Source organism: Phalacrocorax carbo, chromosome 6 (assembly GCF_963921805.1).
Source record: "Phalacrocorax carbo chromosome 6, bPhaCar2.1, whole genome shotgun sequence".
NCBI lineage: Eukaryota > Metazoa > Chordata > Aves > Suliformes > Phalacrocoracidae > Phalacrocorax > Phalacrocorax carbo.
In genome coordinates, this window is record NC_087518.1 from 36276019 (window position 1) to 36302576 (window position 26558).

The following is a 26558-nucleotide window of genomic DNA, read 5'->3' on the forward strand; positions in this document are numbered from 1 at the left end:
CGGCTCCATCCGGGCACTGGGATGCGGCCGCGGGGGGCGGTGGGCGCGGCCCCATCCGGGTCCCGGGGATGCTGTCAGGGCGCTGGCGGGGCGGGGCGGGGCGGGGCGGGGCCGGGCCGGGCTGAGAGCCGCGGAGCCTCCCACGGCCGGAGTAGGACACTCTCTACCTGCCCCCCAAGGCGGTGGCTCCGCCGCCGGCCGCGGCGCCCTCCGCCTCCTGTCGCCCGCCGCAGTAGCTGCGCGGGGCTGCGCCACTGCTCGGCGTCGGAGGCCGCGCTGGCCCGCGCAGGCCCTGCCCCGCGGCCCCTCTCAGGCCGCGGCCTCGCAGGCAAGTCGCGCCCCCGGGGGAGCGCGGAGGGCGGGGGGGGGCTGGCCCTCCGGGGTGTGGGCTCCCGGCCCCTGTCGGGGTCGCCGGGGATGCTGAGGGAATTGGCGAGGCCGCCACCTCCCGCTGGGCACCGGGGTGCTGGGGACCCCCTGAGAGGATTAAAGGGCGCTGCGTTCGGGGTCGCTCGTCCGCTTCACCGTCACTAGTATTTATCGTCTTCATAGAAGCTGAGAGCTCAACTCGCGGTTTTCGGCTATCGGCTTTTGATGCTTTTTCCTCATGATTTTGTTCTGCGTTAGCTAAGCTACCTTTCTCTTCCAGTCAATAACTTTTTTTTAAGCAAATAAATCTTTAAGCAAAATCTATAGTCGAATTTTTTGAGCTAGCGTGCGGCTCGGGTAGTCTGGTGTCCCCTGTGCTGGCATCATACTGGTGATCGTGCCGTTTGTGATTTGGGAAATGTTCTCCTGGCATTCCTGTTTGCATAGAGATGCTATTTTCTGATGTACGAGGACTTACGTTGTTGTCAGAGCTCTGCTGTAGCGCAGCTGTATTTTGTTACAACCACAGCTTGGTGTGATGGTTATAGTATCTCTGCTCAATAAACTGGAGGACATTCTTTGTAATCTTCAGTTTAACGTGTATACAAAGTTTTGAGAGCGCAGTGGGAGAATGCAGTTTCTTATAGAGCAAAGCGTGTATGCTTTTGAAGTATTTGAAGACAGTTTGTATTGTTGTCTTTAAAATGTCAGTGCAATTTTTTTTTTTTTTGTAAAACATATGACTTGGTCAAAGTTTAATTCCATGTTTTCATTACAAAGTTTGATTCATCATTGCTAGTGTAGCAGTTAAATTTAAGAACTTTAATAGAACTACAGGTTCTAACTTAAGCTTTGTGCTTTTTGTGTATTTTTTTTTCATGTGTACCTGGAACTTGTACTGTGAGATCTTCTATTTCTTAGGAAAACTAGGGGTGAACTGTAAAAGTCATAGGAAATAACAGAGGTTAACTTAAGAAACTTAGTCATGTTATGGTACAGCAACATAAAGATATTGCCTTACCAATCAAGATGCAAGTGCTGTACAGGCTGTTTCAGACCAGTCAAAGACATATTTTATTTATAGATTAGTAGATTAGTTTACGTGGTGTTTGGAATATCAAAAAAATTCCCTTAGTATTTTCTGTCTTTCATATTAATGAAATGGTAAGCAACCATAAATTTCAGTTGAGCAGTTTTCATTATAAAGTGTCTAATCTGTGACTTTCAAGGCTTTTCACCTTGCTGTTTGTATTCAGGTAGCTCAGAAATTGGAAGTGCTTATGGAGCCAGGATATAATTGATAAATCCTCCGTGAGTGTTTGAAATTCAAGTTCACTGCTGCAGCTCAGCAGATGAAGACTAGGGTTATGGTACAGCATACGTTAGGTGTGTATTTGCATTTATTCATCTGCAAGGGTGAAAGTTGTCTGTGTTGTACAGGTATTAAAAGAGGAAATATGCTTGAGGTCTGGGCAGAGGAGAGGGACTGGTTAGAGAGAGGGAATAGCTTTGGGAGCCTAGTGAGGTCGAAATATAAAACAGGAGTTAGAAATGGCCAACATGACTGAAATAATTCAACACTGAATAAGTGCTTTTTCCAGTAGATCCTGGCAAAGTTTAAATTTGGTACTTCTAGTGTGGCTGTTTAGTAGTGAAATTACTGGTTTGCATCAGTTATTGCAGTTTTCAAGGTTAATATTTAAAATATAAATTTATTTTAAAGAGCTTACATTTCCTATTAGGATCCAAAAGATTATGTTGGTTTGAAGCTCTCCAAATCTCTGAGGCAGCAATAAGCCATTTGAGATAAGTCTGTTTTGCACCCTAGATTGCTTATCAGAAGGTATTAAAAACTTTAATTAAAGATTCCAGAAGACTCTTTGTATGCATTTTTAGTGGGATAAGTGCTGCAGGTAATTCACTCCATTGCAAAATATCGTGTTTCATCTAGAGATGACGGCTTTGAGGGCTGAGTGAAAAATGAAGCTTTACAAAAGGTGGAAATCAAAACAGCATTTGGTTTTGTAGCTCAAAGTGTATTCCTAAAAAGGCAAATTAAAGAGCTAAGCGTCAGGAAAAATAGAAGTGTACATTTGCAGCTATCTTTTAAAATCACGGTTTGCGTCAGAAGCCTATGGATGCTAGGCCATGCTTCTTTTCAGTGCTATGAGTCCATACAAAAGCCTAGTCCCTACAAAAGTAAATGTAAAAATTATCGATTATTAAGTGTAAGTTAGGTTTGTTGCATGGTGTGATAGGGAACTGCAGCGGGAGAAATTTTTTCTCTCATGGTTAGCTCTAAACTTCTTTAATACAATTAACATCACCAGCATATTCACATGTAACAATGAAGCAGTGAACTGTTTGACTTTCAGGATGATACCTTTGATGGAAATACTGGTCTTGTGTTACGGTATTTTATACACAAGTCCAGATTTCAAACCAGATAAGTATTATTTATAATTTTAGCAATGTTATTGACAATGGTAGCTAATCTGTATTAGTGACTATAAAATTAAGCGTGTGAGGACAAGTGAGACTCTCCAAGAGAGAATTAAAATAAAACGGACATATCAGATAGAACCCATGCAAATGGAAAAGTGTAGGAAAAAACTCTAAAGTATTCAAAGTAGTGCTGGTATTTCTTAAGATAATCACCAAAGTGAGATCATAAATGTTTTGTTTAACCAAAGGCATGGTCCTTCCGGTTCACCTTAAGTCTCTGGTAATCCATAGGTAACTGAAAAGAGTTTTCCCATTAGTCTTATTTTAATGTAGTAGTATTTAATATAACGGGTATGAAAGATGCAACAAGAAATTATTCTCAATATTTCATCTATATGGAGATCTCATTACTCATGCATGATCCTTTATCCTTCCCATTCTTGTTTTGCTTCAGGATAATGGTGTTTTTCAGTATCTTTCCACATACCATTTTTTTTCTAATAAATTGAGTAATGGATGCTGACTGTGATTTAAGGATTTTTTGTTTGGGTTTTGTATGTTTATTATGAAATACTACCTACTGTTTAATGAAACCAGCTAATTGAAATGTATTGAAATAAAACTTATTTATGCATTAAAATGTACCAATGTGGTATTCATGCATTGCGAATACCACCCTTGTTATTTTCAGTGTATTTGCATGCTTCAGGTACAGTGAAAATTACGCTCAACCACGATGTGTATTTAAATTGTTTTGGCAGGAAACATTGTTAGAATATTTAAGCGCTAAGCAAAATAGCTGAGCACTGGCGCTCTGAATAATACAGTGGAGGATATTTCTTAGTTATTTTTTAATTGAAACCTGCATTTTTAAATCGGGTATCAGCATACGGCTTCTATTTTTATGATTTAGCAGCATATAGAATACAGTGGGAGCACTGATGATTATTTATTATTTAATTCTGGATGCAGACAGCATATCACTGCAGATAGGCAAGAACGAAGGGCAGGTACATTTCCAGTTGCCTGCAGAGAAGGAAGAATTCTTTGTCAAAGAGAAAGTGGGGAAGTTGTTTGTAAATCAGTGTGTTACCTAAACTGGGGAAAAAGGTCTCCATCTACATTAGTGACGTTTATCTGTGCTAGCTTATCCTGGTAAATGAAGCAAAATGGCTTTTATTGTCAGTATCCAAAAAAGCATTTCAAAAGTAAATATCTGCAATATTTAAAACTTGTTAAGTGGATTTCTTTGAAATGTCAGCTGTGTGTGCTCAGACTTTAGGGTGTGCATATTTTAGGATCTACATGCAGTTTGATGCAGTGGATTACTGGTGCTTTTTTTTTTAATAGGACCTTTTGGTGTGGTGTTTAGTGTCTTTTTATTGTTTGGTGAGAACTGAGAAAACTGAATTTATTGTTTTCATATTAATGTTTTGGAGATATGATGAATTTTCTTCCCCTTACTCTGCTGATTTCATTTCACCTGTGTTTATTTCAGTTTAAATGTTATGACTTGAATTTTACCATGCTAAATGTTCTCCAAGAGCACTGTTGCCAACAAATATTACAGTTGAACTCTCTTGCAACTCGAGTGTGTGAAGACCTGAAAGATTGTGAAATTTTGTGCGGTTTTTGCTTCTTAACCTCAAATGTAAAGCAGTACAGAATATGTTGTTAGGTCTGTGACATTTCTTGTATCTCACTTGAAAGAGCAGACTATTTGAGCCTGTAATAAAGATAATTTTTTCTTGAGCTACTGTTGCTTGGTAAAAAGCTGTTGTCTAGGCCTTACTGAATCCCACCATATTTAAACTCTCACAGAGTCTTCTGACTAAACAGTTTTTCAGTATTTTAGTTCTTTATTTAGCATCGTTTTTCTTCAGTTGGTCAGTATTACCAATTCTTCAGCATAATAGAGTAGGGCAAGATCTGAGTTTTGGCAATTTAGTATGCAATTCAAAAATCTACCTAAGTAGTGTAATATATTGGTGGTGAAAGGGCGTAATACTAGCCATGTTTTCTGTGTGCCACTTTTTGGGGTGAGGTAGTTTCTAAGTTGGTTTTAAGGAAATAAATTTGTAACCATTGTAGCTCGGAGATCTGTATTATTGCACACTTACAGTATACTTCTATTAAATTTATGACAGAAATTTTATGAGTGTATACATAAGATATATTTACTTTGTTAAGAAATGATAAAAGAGTAGAGTCATCAGGATTTCACAGTAGTTCTTAATAAACTTTATTGTTCTTTCAACAGACCTCTTGGAAGTATAAACAATGGAGGATGAGGAAAACCAAGTGCAACTCCTGAATGAGAAGCAGGTGCCGAACTCTGAAAGTGGTTATGTGTGGCATGTCACCGATTTGAATCGACTGCAACGTTTCTTGTGTTTTGGTTCAGAAAGTGGTACTTATTACATCAAGGAGCAGAAGCTGGCCTTTGAAAATGCAGAAGCTTTAATAAGACTGATTGAAGAGGGTAGAGGTTGTGAAGTTGTTCAAGAAATAAAGACATTTAGTCAAGAAGGCAGAGCAGCAAAACAAGAGCCTCTGCTTTTTGCTCTTGCAATTTGCTCACAGTGTTCCGATGCGAAAACAAAACAAGCAGCATTTAAAGCAGTTCCTGAGGTGTGTTGCGTACCAACCCATCTCTTTACTTTCATCCAATTTAAGAAAGATCTGAAGGAGGGCATGAAATGTGGCATGTGGGGCCGTGCACTGAGGAAAGCTGTTGCAGATTGGTACAATGGGAAGAATGGGATGGCTGTTGCTTTAGCAGTTACAAAATATAAGCAAAGAAGTGGTTGGTCTCATAAAGATCTTCTGAGGTTGTCCCACCTAAAACCTGCCAGTGAAGGTAATCCATTTTTATTTACCTGAACATACTGTGTTTTAAACAGTTTACATTTACTGTGGTATTCTGGAAACCCAAATACCATTGTAGACTGATGATTTCTTAGTGATGGTATCCTGTAAATTGCACCTTAGAAACATATCAGAAATTGACCTGTTTTTCTTCAAGGCAAGCAGAGTTTGTTGCTTCTTCCTTATGTCAGGAGAAGAGAAAATAATACAGTTCCCTCACTTTCTTCCTATTTGCTTACAAATGATGAAGTAACACTTTTTTTGTTATTTGGGAAGGTCTGTTGGTTTCAGATATGTTAGGCTCCTTACTTCTTAGAAGAACAATATAGTAATTAAAACTATTGCTCTAAGTTCTGTGTGGCTGACCTTTTTTATAGCTGGTTTGGCAGGTCTGAGAATGAAACCTGCTAACTCGTTTGCTTGCTAGGGGGATGAATGCCAGTATAAAGACAGTAATCCTGCTTGGAAAATATTTTTCTTTTCAATAGGAGTTGCTATAGTCACTAAATATATTACCAAAGGGTGGAAAGATGTCCAGGAGGCTTATAAAGACAAAGCAGTTTCTGCTGAGACTGAAAAACTCTTAAAGTATCTGGAGGCTGTGGAGAGAGTAAAACACACAAAAGATGAATTGGAAGTTACTCATTTAATAGAGGAATATGGTCTAGTTAGAGAGCATCTCCTGACAAATCATCTGAAATCTAAAGAGGTAGGTAGACTTCATTAGCTTTGTATCCTCTTTAGAGTAACGCTTTTCAGAGTCTTAAGTCTAGATCTCCATTAAAAATGGTCCTTAAGCTGTTTTTCAAGTATTTACCCAAGCAGCTAATTTAAAATAATGAAGATCTTCACATAACTTGTACATTTATTTTAAAATACTCTTATTTAGTGTACAGATGTCAGTTCTTGTAGTGCGGGAATCTCATCTTTTTTTTTCCCCTTCTCTTTCTTCAATCATAGGTTTGGAAGGCATTGCTGAAGGAGATGCCCATTTCTGTATTGTTGAGAAATTTAGGAAAGCTGACAGCAAATTCAGTGCTTGAACCACGAGGTTCAGAAGTGGCAATAGTATGTGAAAGACTGAGAAATGAGAAGCTGCTAAAAAAGGTAAGAATCTTTTCATAATCAGTGCCAGCCTTTGTGGTTTTTAATCTTTTTCTAAGCTGTATTTCTCCAGGCAACCTCTTTACAAAATAAAAAGGATGTTCTTTGGAGGAAATGTGCAGTTTATTCTTTTAAAAACCGGCAGTGGAATACCTGCACCTTTGTTTTAAAACTTGTATTTATCATTTCTCGTATGATGATTTCCCTCCTCCCTGCCCCCTATTTCTGAAACTTTTTTACAAATTAAGTATATTGACAGCTAGGATCTTTTCTTAAATTGGGGCTGTGGCAGGCTTTGCCAGTTGGGTTCATCCAACAGGTTGATTCTGAGTCTTGTAATACAGAATTAGCAATACAAGCTTAAAAAATGTGTGGAAGTCACTTGTGTTAGGATCCTAGGAAGTGAATGAAGAAACTGGCAGAGCAGCACAGAGGAAACAAAAGACGTAACAAGGAGACTTTATTCTCTCACATTGCTTTACTATCCATTGAAAAGGTACAAAAATAAGAGGGAAAAGAGGGGTCCCCAAAGGGGAGATAGAGAAGACAAGTGGCTTTTTCTGATAGTTCTGTGAGCTGGGGAGATTAAAATTGGGACACTTTTTCAAGACTGTAGTTGAACTGAGAGCAACAACAGTAAGTCCTTTTTTTCCCATCCCACTGCTCTTCCCATTCTCTGCTTTTTTCTTTAATCATATTGAGGCACTGAGGAAGGGAGATCAAAGATGGTGGCACAATACTTCAATGCAAGAGCGATAATGGACAGGCTTTCATATTTGCTAAGGTTTGCTGCTGGTAGTGATTAATGACTGAAATTCCCCTTGAGGAAAAAGATAACAAAATCAGTAAAGCAAAGATATGGTTTAAAACACTTAGCGTGTGGCAGCCACTGATTTGGTTTATGCAGTGAAAGCAAAAAAAAGAAAATATTTGGGCTGTCCTCGTATAGTAAGAGGAAAATGAATGCTGTATTCTGAAAAGAGTTTCTTTATCCAGTTTTACTGTATCTGATACAAAACTAGTTTTAAGTTTGCTCTTTTCCTAGCTCAACTCCTTTCCCCTGAGGAGGACAGAGACTTTATCTTCTGTGGTAGAAAAAAGCACTAGACAATCAGATATTGAGCTGTGACATTTCACCAGAACTCTGGTGATGGCATAAGATAACATTTGGAATTCATTGGAGGATTCTGGAAAGGGCATGAGGTTCATTACTAGTAACTGACAGGTATCAGTTCATACAACAGCTGTGTAAAGACAGCATAAACTCTTCAAATTTAACAAATTTAAATTAACAATATACTAAACCAGAGATTTTTGTAGTAGGATCTTATTTTTAGTTTTAGTTTGTTATTTTTTTTTTAATGGAGTTCAGATTTTCAAAAACTTAGTATTGATTTCTTTTGCTTGTAGGGTAGAATACATCCATTCCATATTTTGGTTGCATTAGAAACCTATAAAGCTGGGCATGGAAGCAGAGGGAAGCTTTGGTGGCGTCCTGATGAAGACATTTTAGAAGCTTTAGATGCCTCATTTTACAAAACTTTCAAGGTAATATAGTTCTTCAATTTGTTAAGCTTTTTACAAACTCTGTTTTCTGAAAGTTTATAAAATGATCAAGGAAAGTTTGTTGGGTGGATTACAGTTTTGAAACTTTGTAACAGAAATCTTAGAAATTGGGATTTTATTAAACAAAGAATCAAAACTTCATGATCTATTCAGCTTTTGGCAACATTATTGTCCCAATGTGACCCCAGAAAGAATGAAAAAAAGCCCCACTTCTAGGGTTGAAAGCAGAAGGAAGAAGAAATTAATATATTATGTGTACCTTTTTTTTTTTTTCCCTTTCAGACAGTTGAACCAACAGGAAAACGCTTCTTACTTGCAGTTGATGTCAGTGCATCAATGACACAAAAAGTTTTGGGCAGCGTGCTCAATGCTAGCACAGTTGCAGCAGCGATGTGTATGGTGAGGCATTAAACTTCTTTATAACTGTTTGGAGCTTGAGCTGCTCTTTGGGTACAGAGGTGTTCTAAAGCTGGTTAGAAATCAGAAGGAAACTTAGAATTAATATTTTTGGAGTACAGAAGATGTGAGCTAGTGCCTCACTGGTAGATCAGATGCTTAAAGCTACTGGCAACCATATACAGAAAGATCAGTTTGAAGAAGTTGGTTTCCAGTATAAATAAAGCAGCCTTGACCACTTTGTTCATTTCCCTTAGCTGAAAACATGTTTTATTTTTTTTCAGGAACATTCATAGAATAATACAGATCAGATTAAGGAATTCTGGGATAATTCTTGTGTGCATTTGAGTTATCAATATGGCCTTTTTGTATCACAATAATTTTCCCCTCAATTTGATACTCTAAACCTTCTTATGTATTTACACTGTAGAGGAGTCAAGCTTCTGTTGGTGTTGAAAAATGTTTAGTGCTTTATGTCAGAGAGGAGAGAAGAAATATGGAAGTATCTTCAGTTACAGTAATTAGAGCAGTTCTTTAGCTCTGATTTTTACAATGTTTATTTGCAGCAATAGTACAGAATATTTAAAATGTAGAGTGAAGCATTGGTGTGTATGAGGACCATGGTGACTTAAATACAGAAGGATATGTCATGTTATGTGTTTGTTAGGGAATGCTTTGATTCAGACATTAAAAATTCTGAATAACTAAATTATTTTTGTCTTCCTCTTTCTCAGGTTGTAGCACGTACTGAGAAGGATTCCCATATTGTGGCCTTCTCACATGAAATTGTCCCTTGCCCAGTGACGGCTGATATGACGTTACCTCAAGTATTAGTGAAAATGTATGAAGTATGTAAAATAAAAAAATAAAAATAATTAGGAAATAGCTGTTGCTTATGTCAGAGTGCAGAAGTTTCAGCAGTTACATTGTAGTTTCTTTGTAATCAGTTCTTGTCCTATGTTTCGTCTCTATCTGTATAGTAAAACACCACATTTTTTTCTCCCTTTTATTTTGAGAAAGTCCAGCAAATGTGTTTATTTCAACTGCCAGATAATAACCATTGCAATTTAGAATGGCAGTGTTAAGTCACAATGAGTTAGTTTGAAAAGAATATTTAAAAAATCAGACAAAAAGACCCTCGACAAAACTGAACTGAAATGAATATATGAACTGTTGGTTAACAAAGAAGCCTCTGTGTGTGATAAAGCATGAAGCTTACATAAGGAAAAGTAGTTTTTCCATGGCTTACTAATTTCTCTATTGATGTGTTCCATGGTTTTGGTTTTTTTTTCTTTTAAGATTCCAATGGGTACCACTGATTGTTCCCTTCCAATGATATGGGCTCAAAAAACTCAGACAGCTGCTGATGTGTTCATTGTATTTACTGATAACGAGACCTTTGCTGGAAATACTCATCCTGCAACAGCCCTTAGAGAGTACAGAGAGGTAAATATGCTTCTGTTTATAATTTATGAATACAGTGCAAAATAAATACCAGCTCTAAAAAATATGTTTTAGAGACTGAACTAGTTGTGGCTTTTTTTCAGTAAATAATTGTATATTGTTAAAAACTATTACATTGTGCAGTTAGGCAGAATTCATGCACGTATTGCACTAATTGCTCATATTTAAAACCACTGAATTGCTAAAAGGATTTCTAACTGTCCTAACTTGCTTGGTGTACTGCAATACCAGTGAAAAATTTTTTGGTATTCAGGGATTGTATGAATTTCTGCATTCTATATATTAATTGGTTGAAAAAGTTTTTTATAGTTCCTACAGGATGAAATTTGGCTCATGGAATTAAATTTAACTTTGATGTCCACAGTAGATACCACAAAGTTTAAATGAAATAATGAAGATAAGCCTGTAGGGAAGATGTCAATAGGATGAGGTGATAGTATCTTGTGAAGAATGCTCATTATGTTTTCAAGGGGCTACTCTAAGCTAAACAGCTTCATAATTTTAAAATAGAGTGAAGCAGTGTGCTTGGAGAAGGTATTTTTTTATCAGAAACTTATTTAATCAGCAAACAATCCCTTATGCTTTAAAGGAACTATTTTTTGAACTGCAAAAAATGCCTTTTGGCAAGCACATATGTATGGATGTTAATCTTCATATCATGTCCACCCAGTTGAAATTAATACCAAAAATCTAACTTGCCCACAGTGTTTTAGTTTTCTGAGTTGAGATTAGCTCCCATTCCTAGATTTGTTCTTTAAACGAAAAGTTCCTGTACTCTGGCTTTTGTGTGACTTGCTTTGCTTTACCTTACAGGTTACTAACCTGCAAATTCAGCTCATTTAGCAGAGTTGTTTAGGTCACAGTTGTTGTATTTGTTTAACCAATATTTGGAAATCCTTGCCTTATACAAAACCACACTCTTTGACTCCTATTAGATGATTTGAAAATTATTATTTCAAGTTTTCTCTCAGAATGAACTGCAGAATAGCAAATGCAATGTTTGCATTTGAAATAATCTATGAATCCCAGTATTGCAGGAAAGTTGTACTAATATACCCCATTATAATTGTTTCCATTTATCTAAATATATCTGCTGTGGGTTAAGTACAATGTTAACAGGCAGTCTGCAATTCTGGTGGTTACGGCCTGTCTAGTTTCTGTTACTATACCTATTCAGACAGTGGTTTATGCAAGCCAGATAGCTACGTTTGGCCCTCTGGCATGTTTAAGTGTACATAAACTGTATATGTGTGTTCTGATTTTTTTTTTTTTTCCCCCCCTCCTCTAGAAAATGTGTGTTCCTGCTAAATTGATTGTTTGTGGAATGACCTCAAATGGCTTTACGATCGCAGATCCAGATGACAGAGGCATGTTGGATATATGTGGCTTTGATACAGGAGCTTTGGATGTTATTCGAAACTTCACTTTGGATTTGATTTAATTTTCTAGGCATTTGCTCTTCCCAGTGGGTCCATCGCTGGCAACAGACTTTGCCCTGGGAACTCCCAGCCAAATATTTTTTATTAGAATATGGTACATTATATACATATCAGAATGTTACCTTTTTTGTGAAGGGAAAACAAGAAAAGCAGATGAGAAATCTCTTTTCTCTTTTTTCCTGTTGCACACAATTTAAACTAACAGTGGCAAGTTTGCTAGAAGTAGCTACAGGGTTACACAATACATAATTTCATTTATAATAGATTATAAATACTAAGAGATTTTTAATTTTTCCCTCACCCTGTTGGTGTGGAATGCTTGTTTGGAAGAATAAATTGATGAATTACTCTTAGGATGGGGCAGGGAAAAAAAGTGGGTTTAGTATTTTTAATAATGTCAGTTTAACAGGAACTTCATTGAGAGGGATTTTTCTTTGGACTTCTAAAAACCTTTTTATCTTAAACAAATTACTATGGTTCAACAGTTTCCAATGTTACGCTTCAAATCTACAAAAGAAGTATTTTCTGGCACGTATGAGACCATGTGACTGTGATGCAGTATAAAAGTTAGCCAGTGAAATTTTATACTGATAAAACTGAAAGTGGAAGATCTCATGCAAATCTTTTTTTATCTAGATTATCATCTGGGTTTTCAGGAGTAAAGTGTAATTCTCTTTAGATAAATGGAGGGGCAGTTTCTGTACAGTGTTGTTTCAGAAGTACTATTTTAGGGTTAATACACTTTACAGGAAGTTTTCAAAAATGTTTTTAGTAGAAAAAGACCTTGGAAGTGGCTGGGAAGCCACACACAGTCCATGTTATAACTTCAGGAAGCATCAGCACACTTTCAGTGAGGAATATCAACAAGTGCATGTGTCTTGGCCTCCTCTTGAAAGCTGAGAGGTAACAACCAGAAGCAAACAGCTACATTTTCTTCAAAAGAATGTATTCAATGATACAGAAACAATCTTCCTAACAGGAGAGTATTTCATTTTTTAAAATCTTTTTGTAGATTAACGTTACTTCTGATTTAGTAAATTAATTCAAGCTAACATTTTTCAAAACTACCTCCAGTTTATAGTGACCAATTCTTAAAAACTTTTATGAAATGTACAGTCACCTCCATGTTCTCAAAATCTTGTTTAGGAAGTGATTGAAACTGGATTTTTTTTTTTTTAAGTCTGATAGTAAAAGTGTAAGTAAATAAGGAGAAAGCTAGTGAATATCTTATAACTTTCGAACAGGAATTGATAGCAATTCATGTGTATATGTATTTAATTCTCTCTGTGTGTGTTTATATATGTGTGCGTAGGGGGGAAGTTAAGATCCCTTTAGTAGATCACAGTCTTAGAAGATGAGAAAGGGTTTTTTTAGTGATGCGTTTACAACTTCCCCATAGACATATGTATGTCAGGCTCCTTTATGCTAATTCTGGCTGTTTTAAACAGTGAATTTGAGGTTAATTTGAAAGCAATTATGATTTATAAAAATAACACAGTTGTGGTAAATGACATCTAAGACCATATTTTTCTGCCTAAAACCCAAGCTTTTAAATGTAAAATTGAAGTTCATATTATACTTTTGATACTTGTAACACTTTTCACTATGCCTCGTACATATTGATTATAAATTCAAAGCTCACGCTCTGTAGGATGGATATCTCTTTTGGTGCTAAAATGTGAGGTTACATGTTACTGAAGGTATTCTGCTACATACTCACGCTCTACCTTAATGAATAAATCAAAACAGTGAGGGAAGCCTTTTCTGGCATTAAAACCGTGGCTTAAAGAACTGGTGGCAGGAATGTTACCTTTCAGTGGACATGATTGTAGTTCTGAATTATCACTGCGCTTATGGTACAGCTCTGACAGAATGCTTGAAAAATACTGGACTGCTGCCAGCTTGTCAGGTGACACCTAGAAAAAACAAGTGTTCCTACAAAAGCTGAGACATAGCACTTTGTGTTTGGAAAAGAAAATTAGCCATTTCTTACCACTTTTAGTCTCCTTTCTAAACGAACACCACGAATATGGGAAGTAAACTCATTTGCTCAATACATGTTAATAATTATTTCAAGTAAATGCACTGATGTTTTGGGTTGGTTTGGTAGTGATGTGTTTTAAATTACGCAATAGTCAAACATCTGATTAGGTGTTTCCTTCTAAACTAGAGATGTTGGAAATAACTGATAAGTATCTTCTGCAAGAACTTTTTGTTACTTGGAGTAGTATTTGTGAAGTAATAGGAAATATTTTGGACTATAAATATGAAATGAAAACTTGAACAGGTATTTCAAGTAACTTTGTGCGGTTAATTGCATAAATTTACTGCAAGTAAAAGATTAGACTAGTTGCTAACAGATTGAATGAATGGTTATCTTAGTGTTGCATCTTTGAAAGCAGTCCAGCTTAAAATACAATTCCTTGAACTAGAGTGTAAGTGAAGATGAACTTTTCGTTAGAACTTATAGGAAGTGTAGCTCCCTGTATCTGTTGACACTGGATAGCTGTGCACCATGTTAAAGATAGTAATCCATGCTGGAGTACATAATATGCTCCTAAATATTTACTGTATCTCTGTACTAAAAAATCTTATTAGAAATAGAATATTCTAAGTGGTTTGGTTATGCGATATAGAACTAGCACCAATGAGATCATGTTGTCATCTGCTCCTCCTTTAAGGTTTTCAGAGAGAGGGGAAACTGAAGTGAATGCTGACAGCTGAAACTTTATAGTGTGTTGACCTTTGTTTCTACTGTTTTCTGTCTGGGTTTTTTTTTTTTAAATTATCTTACAGTAATGGGCATAGAAGAATGATGCTGCGTATTTCTTTTCCATGGACTGGATCTTTTTTATCTGCCCATATACTGAATTTTAGGGGACAGCATGACTCATTTGCCATAAGATAAGTTTGCCCTGATTTTAGTCTTTAGTTATTAAGCTGATAATTTCCAAAACTATATCTGGTATACAATAAATAACCTACCCTTTCAATAAAGAGGAGATGCTGACTCTTTCAAGTTATTTGCATTTGCATTGGAGGAACACTTTGACTCAAACAAAACAAAAATGGGGCTATAATTGTGCACTGCAGTTTACCAGTAAAAATTGAGCAGAGACAAGTTTAAAGATAGTTAATTTTATTCTAAACATTAATTAAAAAAAAAAGTCTGAGTGCAGAATACATCAGTAGACTGAATGCAGGTTCCTGATATGGAACAGAATTAATAGACTTTCAGTTGAGTGCCATTTCACTGTGATCCCCTTAACAATTCTTAAGTATTAGATTATTATGTCTAAGACTATAATGTTCTGGCACTTTAGCTTTAAGAAGGAAGAAGAGGATGGAATGGTTGGAAGCACAGCAGAGGTAGAATATTCTTCTGTAATGAAGGGCTGTAATGAATGAACGTCAAAGGTCAAGTTTCTTCATGGAAGGGAGAAATCAACAATGTGGAGAGGGCAGAAGGCACTCAAGATTTCTTAAAAATCATGCAAATGTATGCATTAGCATTGTGTAATAAATTGAATAAAGACAGTATTGCCAAGAAATAGAATTTTGTGTCAGGAATTTAGACCTGTAGCAAGGAGGAGAGTTTGGGATGCTTGTAGAATTAGATTACAGGCAAAATATAGGTCTTTACCTACAAACCTATGTGTTTAAAAAAGAGAAGTCTAAAAGTAGGTGTAGATCTGAAGTCAGCAGGGCCAGTCTAAGTGCCCGCTATGTGAGGGCCGCTAATAAGTGGCCCTAAAATATCTCGCTGCTTAAAACCACTGTTAAACCTGTTTGCTAAACGTAAATCATTAGCGGGGTTGTGTTCTTTTTCATAGTTGTTTAATTGGGACCCATAAATGGGTATGGCTTTAAAAGGCTATTCAACAAAGTATATATTCCGGGCTTAAAAAAATACACCAGCAGTTTTGGAAATTTATTTTAATAATGGCTCTGCCGTTAAAAACACTAGGAAACTATTTTTCTCCAATGCAAAATGCTGCGCTCCTAATCATGTACCTAACTCGTAGCCACCATACCAGAAGCATTAGTATTGGTTCCGTTTATTTTGTTTCCTGTATTATGTTTTTGCTTTGCCCTTCCTTTTGTCTGTTAATGTTAGCATTTTTTCTCCTCTCCCATCTCCTTGTCGCCTCGGGCCTATACTTGAATCTCTTTTCACGTACAAGCTCTTGTCCATTCCTTTTTTTTTTTTGCCTCTTTTTTTTTTCTTCTGCCTTTGTGCTGCCAGTGAGCATGATAGCTTAGCTAAATAACTTATACCAGAAAACTGATGTCATAGTATTTATCTTAATTTTTAAAAAACTGGATAATTTTTTTCTTTTCTGTGATTATATAAATCTCTTAAAACATTTAATTTGCTGTATCTATCAGATTTATGGTAAAACTTGGTATAAAGATCAGTGACTAAAGTATACTTTATTTACAAAAATCGGTCATTTGCCTAGGAACGGCTTTATTTTTACGAAGTAGCTGCTTAAAATTGGCTTTTCAAATTTAGATTTTTTTTTCTATAATTAGTTCAGTAGGTTGGAGCTTTCTGTTCTGTCTCATATTATCAAGCTGCTGTTACATGCAGAATTAGGGAAACATTTAAATTAGTATTCCAGATAAATGGGCAGCTTCTTTGCAGTATTGATTAGAGAAAATCTTCAAAGAATAGGATGTCGAAATAAACCTAAGCAAAGAATCATCATCTTGCTTGCACTTTTAATCTTTTTTTTTTTTAAGCATGTCATCAGTTTATAGGTTTATTTTGCTATTTGCAGTTGTTCACAGTGGATAAACATGCTGTAAGTAAGCTGTTTTAATGACTTTATTGCTGAAATGGTAGAGATTTCATCTTGCCATGATACAGTGTACAACACTGCTGAGTAAGCGTTATGGGGGAAAAGGTAAAACACTAGGACAGTGTATTGTGTACGTGCTGCTGCTCTGAAAGCTAAGATTAGCTAATTTTGGCAGAAGGTATGGTGTCTTTAAATACCTGTGCTTACATTTGGATTTATAATTTTGATACCGTAAAGCATGGTTTCTTTAGGTATTTCTGCATTCTGATTTTAAGTTTAAATATATATATATTTGCATATACATATATGTGGTATGTTGAGAACTTTTACAAATGCTTCATTAACTAATAATGAATATAAATGGCTGTTTTCCGAATGTTACCAGCTTCTTAGAGTTAAGCACAACTAGTTACAAATAAAATGTCTTTTCTATTACATTCTCCTATAGAAGTGTAGTTCTACTCTTTAAAAATAGTTCTGTATAAGAAGCAACAGACGGGCGCATTCACAGCTCTATCTACTTAGTTAAATAACTCGATGTTTGTTTCCAGCTTCTCACGCTTCTTAGGAGCATGGTGTGTAAGCTGGACGAGCAGGTATGTCTTAAGTGTAAGTACAGAATCTTTCAGTGGATAATTTTTCACATTCAGGTCCCGGGGCAGGCGTGATTTTAAGATAAACGGCTTTGTCCTGGAGACAGTGCTAAGCAAAAACTATGGAAATTTTTACTGTTTTTGAGTCCCTCCCTTTTTTTTCCCCAGAGTAGAACCCTACTTTAACTGCCATATCACATTTAAATAACTTCAACATGACATGGCTTTGTGCTGTCCAATAATGAATGCACCGTCTTGCTGCTACTTTCTATGAAACGATACAAAATTAATGAGAAGCTATTTGGATGGGGAGCCTTAACACCGTTAAAAAGAAATAGCGTTAACCCTTTGAGTGCCTTAAAACACATCTTCTTTAATAAACGGGCACTCACGTAGATCTGCAGGCATACAGCATCTTTTCTCAACAGTTGGAATAGAATATTGCCTTAAGTGACAATGCCCTGGGCTTTCTGAAACTTAGAACTCAAAGGGTTATTTTAGACTACTGTTTCGGGACTTTTTTCTAAACGGGGAACAAAATGAAAAGGTCTTTGAAAAATTCTTTTGTACGCTATTATTTTTACATGATGGATTTACCAGCTTTCAGGAACAAAAGTATTGTTAATCTTCTGAGAAAACATAACTGGCCTGAGAATTCTACACAGAGAAAAACAATACTTGGTTACCACTGTATGTGCAAAATAAATTGCTTTATTAAGTACAAATTTAGGGAGAGATGCACATTTGTGTGTTTAACCTTGATAAGTGTGTCCTGGTAAACAAAATTTTAATAAGGCAGTGATGAAAAGGCAAAATACAGTAAACAGCAATAATAAAAATATAACGAGGTCGGTGTGTTTCTTTAGCTCATTACACGTTAAAGGTGCACAGTGCAGGCAGCTGTATATTAAAGACTTCCTACAAATGATGTGGTTTAAACTTACTTCAAACCCGCATCACAAAACTGAAGCTGTCAAATTTATATGATACTCTGACAGTCCTAATGATCTGGAGTTGAAGATAAATGTGATGCTTTTTTTCCCTTGAGGGGGGAAAAAAGTAGTTTAGGTGCAAGCAGTGCTGAAAGCAATAGAAGTAACAGGAGTCTTACTCGCAAGGAGGGAGTAAAAATTCATTGACTAATGTTTTTATTCTAAACCGTGCACCTTTAGTAGTGTAATGGTCCCTTTCACTGAAGAATGGGATATAATTTTCTACTTGCATATGAATTTTCTTGAAGTAACTCAGAGTCTTGGCATTGCCTGGTCTGGCTTTGGATGTACTTTGTACTGAAACTAAAACTGAATTTTAGACATTTCTTGTAGACACTAAACTGCAAGTTAAAATCACTAGTAAACTGCATTCTGACTGTAGAATTTAAGTACTAAATAAACTCTATGCATATTAGACCCATTTTACTTGGTCTTAAGTTTCATAATAGTGTTGGATTGATTATTACATAGTTTGTAGCTGCACAGTTTTGTGAGGGCTATCTGTCTGCTGTCTGGCTCCCTTAGAAGGATATTCCCGAATGACACTAAAGACACTGATGCTTCATAGAGCAGAGTAAAGATGAAAGCCATTGCCTACACCTCTAAAGCTGCACAAATCTTTATTCCCTTTTCTGTAGCAACTGGACATACAGTTGGGTAGCTAGGGGTCAGATGCTGAAATGTCAGAAAGGCAGACGTACATACAGCAGTATCGCTACAAACTTGTTTCGCTTCACACTGTCTTCATGATTACAATTTAACATTCAGAGAATTAAATTTAAAGGCACCATTAAACTAAACTGATCATTTAAAAGTTGGAACAAAGCTAGAAAGCCAACTCATATGCAGCAAAACAAACACAGGATTCTTCTTGTACGCTCTATACTTCTCCAAAGCATGCTATCAGGATGTAGTAACAATAAAATTATGTCAGTATCTCACAATTACAGCCCCAAGAGTTACATCATGGTTTTTTATCACCATTTTGGTTGTGGTAAAGCTGAGGCAAGGACACCAAGTAGTCTGCCAAGTCCATAAAGTCTGTGTCAGAGGATGATATATGATTTAGAAACCCAGGGCTTGAAGTTGTTGAGTCCAGCTGATGCAGTGTATCTTTGTGATCTTCTAACTTGTCTAAAATTCTGTTTAGACAAGGGAAGACTATGCTAAGCTAGATGGCTGTTCAGGATTTTATTTTCAGTTGACACTGATGAACTAGCGGAAGCAGTTTGCCTTCCTTGTGAAGCCTCTGAGTTTCTGTAGCGCCTCCAACAAAAGTCCCATTGACAAACACTCTTGGGACCTATCAAGAAAATGAAAATTGCATTAGTTACTTCTTGGAAAAAAGATAAAAATCTCAGCAAGCCCACATGGACTCCAGTATACACACAATAGTTACGTTCTTACCTATGCATATTTAATACTACTGTACAACTCATGCATTTCCATAATATTTACAGAGATGGGAAACTTTGCCATTGTGTGCCCCTCAAAAGTAGGATAAAGTCACTGTACAGGAGACCGTCATAAAATAATTGAGTCAACTGAGACTACATAAAATTAAGAAATTACAATATAAGTGTTAAACACAATGGATTAAATGTACCCATACAAATGAAAAATGACTTTGATAATTATCTCAGTGGCAATATGAAAAAGATCACCTCAGAGGGATAGCCAGAGGGTCTCAAGAAGAAGAGTCGGTACAGAACCCTTCTGCAGTACCTTGTCTTTAATTTAGGAGCTTGCATCCCAAGTTTATTTGTCTCAAAAGAATGAAGAACGTGATATGGTCGTAACCTATGAGGAACATGTGTAGTGTTAAGTCGTCTAATTTGCTTGTTATGTGTAAGGAAATATACTTACTGTTCTGCCACCAGTCATCTGTTCAAGAATGTCTTGAAACTGACTTCCGTTTGTATTCATGTCCAGTTCTACAGCTGTATAATTTACATTCATATCCTCAAAAAGTTTTTTTGCCATTTTGCAGTAGACGCATGTTGTTTTGGAGAAAATCACCACACAGTTGTCTGAAATAGTCTCCTGTATGTTCAAAAGAATGTTTAAGTCCGTGTATTTTAATAGTATCGAACAGTCGTGAAAACAAATAGAGAAGTTAATAATCTACTATTATGGTAACAAATACAGGAAATTTACTCTCTGTAAAAGTCTTTCTGAGGTATTTTTAATGGGGACAACTGAGGAGTTCCCAGCCACACTACAGAGATGGCTGGATACTTCTGAAGAATCTTGTCAAACACTGTACTTTATTCTGAATTTTTTAAGGTAATAATAAGTAGCTTAGCTTCTACATTCTCCCTACTGCTAATCCAGAGCCACAAGAATCTTAAGGCAAGGAATGAACTACTTTTTTCTTTAAAAACAAAGAGCAGAACGGTGACTTCTATTGAGGCATCTGTCAAGAAGGTATCACCTGCATGGTGGGTGCACAGCGTACCCACCCCAAGTTTGTTCTGAGGACCTCTGTGGTGGCCTAGCACCAACTTTAGAGATGCATCCTGTACTTTCACATCAGAATAAAACTTGCCTCCTACCAGACTACTGAGAAAATCAGACTCTCGACCTCAAGAATTGCAGCTGCACTTGACTGGATCCCAGAGAGCATCTGCGCACAAGTGCAGCAGGCAGTGAGGCGCAACTTCAGCAGTTTGCAGAACTACGTGGAAGATAAAGCGACTCCTGCTCCGCTTAAGCTTTTCAGTAAAAGGTATGCTCTGTTCTTTGAGTAGAATATCCAGAATCAGTTAAAACTTAGCAGTATCTAACTTTCAGGAATGTTATCATTTTCTTGTGGGAGCAGAGAAACAGGAAAGCTGGCGTTAGTGATGTCTACCAGAAGCGCTGCTGTGTGTATGACCTGCACTTGACTCCAAAACTGAGGAGAATGATTGTGGAGTGCATGGCATGACTGCCACGCAATGGCGCCAACACTGAACCCTGTTTTGCTCTGCAGTCACAGACCTAGGGTCTGTCAAACAAGCTGCATCTCCTGGAACCATTTAGTACAGCTTTCCCTGTCCATAAGGCAAACGGATGTGCTGGTGGTAAGCAGGGTGACAGAAAGGTTTCTGAGTGGCAAAAAGAAATACTATTACTTTACTGTAAATTCAAGGTGATTTCAGGCTGCCATTTAGTATCAGTAAATTTACTTTAAAAAACAACCTACTCTTTAAATATTTACTTTGCTCGATATCAGTCATTTTACAAGGTTTAATCCCCAACATTGACAGCAGTGCTGAATTTGATTAGAGGTCTGAAAAAATGTGAAATGGATGCAGCCTAGGAAGATCAGGTTCCAGGGCTGTGGATACACAATGCTACTAGCACTACGAATAAACATAAGGTTCAGGTTCAGCATGCAGAACTATTTACAGAATTTCTTTGTATAAAACAGAAGAGCTCTGAAGTAACTATGGCTTTTAGAAATGTTAAAAATAAGTAAGAAATGCATGAATAATGTTACCTGTATTTGATTGACAGCAGCATCATGAGACAATCCTACAGAAGCAGGCGGACTATTCCCCATCCTAAAGCTAAAAAGAAACTTAAGTCAGATATTCGAGCTTTCAAACAGTTTTACAGTTCACAAATTAAAGGTTGGCTTCCTACAGTTCTGTTTAAATATTTAATATGATTTCTCCATTACATGTAGGTTTACTTTAGCTGCAATACCTACAGTCACCCTAGTTCTTACATGTCTGCAGGAAGATGAAAATAAACAGGTGGATGTTCCAGACTACACGAATAACCAAACCGGCTGCCTTCACAAGAGAAATACGCGTTTTTTTCCAACGGTAATACAGACACAAGTGTCGGGCCTGACCCGGGCTGCGTGCCACGTCACAGCCCGACGTCAACAGACGGGACAGCGCTCGTTTTCATCAAAGGAGCGGGTCCCGCAGGCGTGCTGCTCCCGGGCCCGCACGTCCCGCTGCCAGCGGGGCCCGGCACCGGCCCCGGGGGCCGCTCCGCTCCCCCGAGGACGTGCGCCCGAAGGGCACAAAGAAAGCAGGCCCCGTCCCATCGGGTTCGGCCCGGGCCCAAAGCCCCGGCGGAGAGCTCCCACCCCCGCCCCGCGCTGAGAGGCGGCCCCGCACCGACCCACGGACGGACAGACCCACCCGCGCCGCAGCCGCGTCCCCGCCGCCGCCGCCCGGCGCAGCGCCCCCTGCAGGGCCATGGCCGCCGAGAGGAAGGGGCGGGGCTCCCCCGCTCCGTCCTCCCGGCGGCCTGACGCGCCCCGCAGGCCCCCGCACCGCCTCCCGGCTGGGGGCGGGCTGCCCGCCGTGCTGCCGGTCTCCTCGGGCGTCGTCTCCGGGCGGCAACGCCCCGCCCTGGGATGGCGGGTCCCGCACCGCTACCGGCGGTGGCGGCACGGGGCGGGCAGGGAGCGCCTTCGGAGCGGGGGAGAGCGCGGCGGCGGCGGCGGCGGCGGGGGCGGGGGGCGGCAGCAGTCCCCAGGGGCCGCGGTGCGGGGCGAGCGGCGCCTAGCCGGCGGGGGCGGCGCTGCCAGAAGGGATACGGGCGGTGGCGGGCTGCTTGTCTGAGGAAAAATCCCTCTGGAATTGCGCTGTAGGGGTGGTGAAGGCGCTCCGGAGCGGTCCTGTCAGCGGGGTGGCGGTTCGGAGAGGGCACGGGGACGGGCGGCTCTCGGGGGGTGTCTCCTGCCGCTTGTGGCTGACTCCCGGGTGCTGAGGTTTGGGCCCTGCCTTTGCTTTGTCAAACGTAAAGCTAATTTGAAGTTTTCTGTGTTGCCCGGTTTTCTTTACGTTCCTTTCCTGCGTTACAGTTATTCAAATCGTTAAAAACCTGTCCGCGAAGCAGGAGCGTTCCCAGGCAAGGAATAATGTGCTGAAGGATAAGGAACTCGCCCCGGTATATGGGACGTTGTGCTTGCGGTGTGTTTGGCTAATCCTGTAACATGCGGAATGTTTCTAGTGATTCCTGGAAAATTCATTTTCTCTTCCTAAAGAATTAAGGAATTTGGAGGTTTTACTTTTCTTGTGGGGGTGTTGTGGTTTTTTTTTTCCCTCAGACTATCTAGGAAGCGCTGTTCAGCAACATTCTCTTGCTTCGGCCCCGCACAACTTGCTGTGGAGCCTGGATCACTGGTCAAATACGCCCTCCTTGGCAGAGCGTACCTGCCGAATATCCTCCGAGCCTCTCCGCTGGGGTCTAGGCAAGAGTTTCGGTACTGCAGAAACTTCTGCCTTTCCCTTTGTTGAGATGATAGGTTTTGCAGAGTTGTGCTCCGGATCACTCTTCAGTACTCAGTACTGTGTTTTAAAAAATAGTGGAAGGAAATGGACTAATGTGTGCTGTTTTGCTTACTTATATATAAAAATGAACGCTGTGTATTCAGACATGGTATAGCTTGCTCCTCTGTTATAGGACTTTTGCAATTGTTCTTAATGTTATTCATCTTAGTGAGCTTCCCTGTGATGTAAAATTGTCAAACGTTTTTTTGCAGCTTAATTTTTATTTCACGTGAAACAGCGTAACTTGCTAGACTACAGCTCTAGTGTTAAACTAGTCATAAAACGCAATTGAAACGTACCTGTGTGATGTACTTTCATTTCACGAAATGGTAACGTGCTTTCTCATTTCAGGTTATGTTCTAGCCTAATCTCCTGTGATAAAGCTGATAAACCCTCAGGTATCCAATGCCATGTGAAAATAGTTCCTGTGATATTTCTTGTCAAATCATCATTTAGTGATAAAAATAATGGTTAATAATTTCTCTGTGGTCCCCAAAGTAAACTGTGAGAGCTATTTTGTAAAATCTTGTTTAAAACTTCCAATGAAGGCATCCTTGAATGAAAAAAAAACCCCAGAACTGTGGCGTTTTCTTGAAATATGCAAACAAACTTCTTTGCAGCCATTTGTTGTGGCTGATTATGTTCTGCATCACTCACTGCTTGCTGAGCAAGAGGCCACAGCGTTGCTAAAATAAGTGGCTTTTTTGTGTTGTCATAACATAACGACTCTGTATCTTGCTGAAGAAAGTATTAGCTGTAGCCTGGCAGATGTATGGGGCGTGTTTCTTCAGAGGTAACGCTGGTTTAGGTGTTGCAGTGAGCCTTTTAGATAAGACGTAGAAACAGGACTTGTCCCACTGGAAGCCTTTCAAGTTCCCTTCCAACTTTTCATGAGCTGTAGCTCCAGTAATCATTCCAAATCCAGTCTGGGAAATTTCCTTCTGTTTTTTTTTCATTATGGTGGTGTCTGCTGAGTACATCAGTGTTCCTCTTGCCCAGTTGAAAAATAAAGATTGGAAGTAATTGGTGTAACTCATCACATTACTAGCTGTTTGAGTATATTTGTGTATTAGGCTATTTCGATACCATCTGTGAACTGTTGTCAATATACTTGCAATATTCAGTGTGCTGTGCAAACATGATGTCACAAAGGATGATGTCACTGACATCTCAGAACTGGAGCACGGATACGCTGTTGACTTTTAGTCTTGTTTTGTCAGTCTCGGTGCGTGATACTTACAGGGAGAAAAATTATGGATTTTTACCTTTTGCAGATTTAAAACGGGGTGATGTTTTCTCCCAATGTTGGAAAGTATCAAGAAAAATTCAAGGCTTAGAATAAGCCACCGCGGGCGCCCTCCTGCAGGCCCGAAACCCCAGGCTCGCTGTTGCCGGGGGGACGCCCGCCCGCTGGGGCCGCCGGGAAGCGCCGCGCCGCCGGCGTGCGTGTGCTTGAGCAGAAACGCGCCTGGCACACCGGGACCGCGGGAGCGTGCCTGGCAGGGGGAGGCCTCCGCCAGCGGCCGCCGTCCCGCCGCCCCGTGAGCCAAGGGCGCCGGGGGAGCGCTGCGGGGTGCGGCACCGGGTACTCGGTGCGGGTGCTGTTTGTTCTTCAGGTGCAGCGGAGATAAATATTTTCCGGGTTACTTTTTTGCTACGGTCTCTTGACGGCTTGTTCTTGGCTCGTTTAAACGCACGGCAGGGCCGGTGGGCGGCGGCGGCGCCCGTGCCCCGCTCCCGGCTGAGGGCAGGGCCGCCCCGCCCCGCCCCGCCCCGGGGCCGCCTCCCTCCCTCCCTCCCTCCCTCCCTCCCTCCCTGTCAACGGGTTCGGCGTCGCCCCCTGCAGGCGGCGGCGGCGGCGGCGGCGCTCAGGCGTTCGCGGCGGGCAGCCCGGGGCCTGGCAGCGGCGCGCCGGGGTCCTCGCGCGGCTGGCAGAGGGGCCGGGCCGGAGCGGCGGCGGCGGCCGGCGGCTCCGGAGCGAAGATGGCGGACGTGCTGAGCGTGCTGCGGCAGTACAACACGCAGAAGAAGGAGATCGTGGTGAAGGGCGACGAGGTGATCTTCGGCGAGTTCTCCTGGCCCAAGAACGTCAAGACCAACTATGTCATCTGGGGGTGAGCGGTGGGGCCGGGGCGGGCGGCCGCGGACGGGGCGGGCGGCGAAGTTGCTCCGAAGTTGCTGGGGGCGGGGAGCGGGGTCCCGCCGCCCTCCGCCTCCCGCCGCCTTGCAGGGAGCAGGGCGGGTGGGGGCGGCCTGGCCATCACCGCCGCCTCCCGGCGGGGCCCCCGGGGAGCACACCGGGGCCCTCTACCTCCCCCCGCCGGCCGCGGCGCGGTGCGATGCCGCCTGCCAGCCGGGCCTGGCCTCCCGGCGGCGGGGCCGTCCCCGCGGCGTGCGGCGGGGCGAGCGACGCGTCCCGGCTCTTCGCTGCCGGCACCGCCGGCGGGCAGGGGGGTCTGGCCGGTCCTTTCGGGAAGGTTCTCAGCAGCTCCGCTCGGCCGGCGCCGAGGAGCGGCGGGGCCGGGGCGAGGCCTCCCCTTGCCTCCCGGCCTGTCTGAGCGACCGTGGGGGGCTGGAGGGCGGCGGCGGGGCCGGGTCCTGCGGGCCCGTGAGGTGGCGGGAGGTGCCACTCCAAGTTCTGGGTTTTGCGTGGAAAAAACAGGCATTACGTTTTTACCGTATGTATTTATCCGGGCGGCTGCTCCTTCTCCCGGAGCTTTGCCCCGGCGCAGGGAAGCCCGGGCGGTGCGAGCCTCCGCTCCCCTCCGCCCCACCGCAGCTACCTGCGGGCCCGGCTCCGGCCGCGGCCCGGGCGGGACCCGGAGCGGGCTGCGCCCCCTGTTCCCACCGCCACGGGCACGCGAGATAGTTTCTGTTGCTGAAGTGATTATATTAGATAAAATACTTATTTTTAGAAAACTTCTAGAAAATGAGGTTTGTGTATCTGTTGAATTTTCTAGCACGAATATGTGCTTGCTTACGAGGCAAGGAAGTTCTTCGTTCTCCTTTCTTCTGAATTTAACAGCTGCTTGCTTTTCATGTCCTAACAAGAAGGATTTCAATGAATCTCTCTAAACCCAGGAGAAAATAATGCTTATTGTTCTATATCAGATAGCGAACGTTTCAGGTACTGATCAAAGAGAGTACATTATCCTGTGAAACTTGGTGGAAAGCAGAAGAACCTGCAGATTTGTCAAAAAACTCGTGTAGTTCGCTTTATGATGAAGGATTTTTTTGT

The 26558-nt window shown here is 40.7% G+C and overlaps 3 protein-coding genes across 5 annotated transcripts in view; 2 read left to right on the top strand and 1 right to left on the bottom strand.

The window, feature by feature from the left end:
• The first annotated feature begins 105 nt into the window (after positions 1 to 105).
• On the top strand, positions 106 to 11900 carry RO60 (Ro60, Y RNA binding protein). 2 transcript variants are annotated; one of them, XR_010373411.1, is made up of 9 exons: positions 106 to 328; positions 5075 to 5674; positions 6171 to 6391; positions 6643 to 6789; positions 8197 to 8334; positions 8635 to 8751; positions 9483 to 9589; positions 10048 to 10194; positions 11501 to 11621. XR_010373411.1 is itself a non-coding variant. In XM_064454733.1 (9 exons), exons 2-9 carry the CDS (start codon positions 5095 to 5097, stop codon positions 11651 to 11653), a joined length of 1617 nt encoding a protein of 538 aa, XP_064310803.1. In that variant the 5' UTR covers positions 108 to 328; positions 5075 to 5094; the 3' UTR covers positions 11654 to 11900. The 2 variants fall into 2 exon arrangements, 1 of the variants encoding a protein (XP_064310803.1); XM_064454733.1 differs by having other exon boundaries at positions 108 to 328; positions 9483 to 9596; positions 11501 to 11900.
• A 5838-nt stretch (positions 11901 to 17738) lies between these two features.
• Positions 17739 to 22338, bottom strand: GLRX2 (glutaredoxin 2). 2 transcript variants are annotated; one of them, XM_064454738.1, is made up of 4 exons: positions 22184 to 22338; positions 21526 to 21595; positions 19908 to 20084; positions 17739 to 19344 (listed from the first exon to the last, which is right to left on the bottom strand). In XM_064454738.1, exons 1-4 carry the CDS (start codon positions 22240 to 22242, stop codon positions 19225 to 19227), a joined length of 426 nt encoding a protein of 141 aa, XP_064310808.1. In that variant the 5' UTR covers positions 22243 to 22338; the 3' UTR covers positions 17739 to 19224. The 2 variants fall into 2 exon arrangements, with proteins under 2 accessions (XP_064310808.1, XP_064310809.1); XM_064454739.1 differs by lacking the exon at positions 22184 to 22338 and adding an exon at positions 21757 to 21942.
• A 2893-nt stretch (positions 22339 to 25231) lies between these two features.
• The window catches only part of CDC73 (cell division cycle 73), a 108834-nt gene continuing 107507 nt past the window's right edge, over positions 25232 to 26558 (top strand). The window contains exon 1 of the mRNA XM_064454740.1: positions 25232 to 25434. Within this exon, the coding sequence (XP_064310810.1) occupies positions 25304 to 25434 (131 nt within the window). The 5' untranslated portion in view covers positions 25232 to 25303. The remainder of the gene's footprint in view (positions 25435 to 26558) is intronic.

Coding starts and splice junctions, on each gene's coding strand:
- RO60 (XM_064454733.1), top strand. CDS start 5,095: ATGGAGGATGAGGAAAACCAAGTGCAACTCCTGAATGAGAAGCAGGTG. Junction 8,335..8,634: donor CATTTTACAAAACTTTCAAG/GTAATATAGTTC, acceptor TTTCCCTTTCAG/ACAGTTGAACCAACAGGAAA. Junction 8,752..9,482: donor TTGCAGCAGCGATGTGTATG/GTGAGGCATTAA, acceptor CCTCTTTCTCAG/GTTGTAGCACGTACTGAGAA.
- GLRX2 (XM_064454738.1), bottom strand. CDS start 22,242: ATGGCCCTGCAGGGGGCGCTGCGCCGGGCGGCGGCGGCGGGGACGCGG. Junction 21,596..22,183: donor GGGACGCGGCTGCGGCGCGG/GTGGGTCTGTCC, acceptor GTTTCTTTTTAG/CTTTAGGATGGGGAATAGTC. Junction 20,085..21,525: donor CTGCTGTCAATCAAATACAG/GTAACATTATTC, acceptor TTGAACATACAG/GAGACTATTTCAGACAACTG.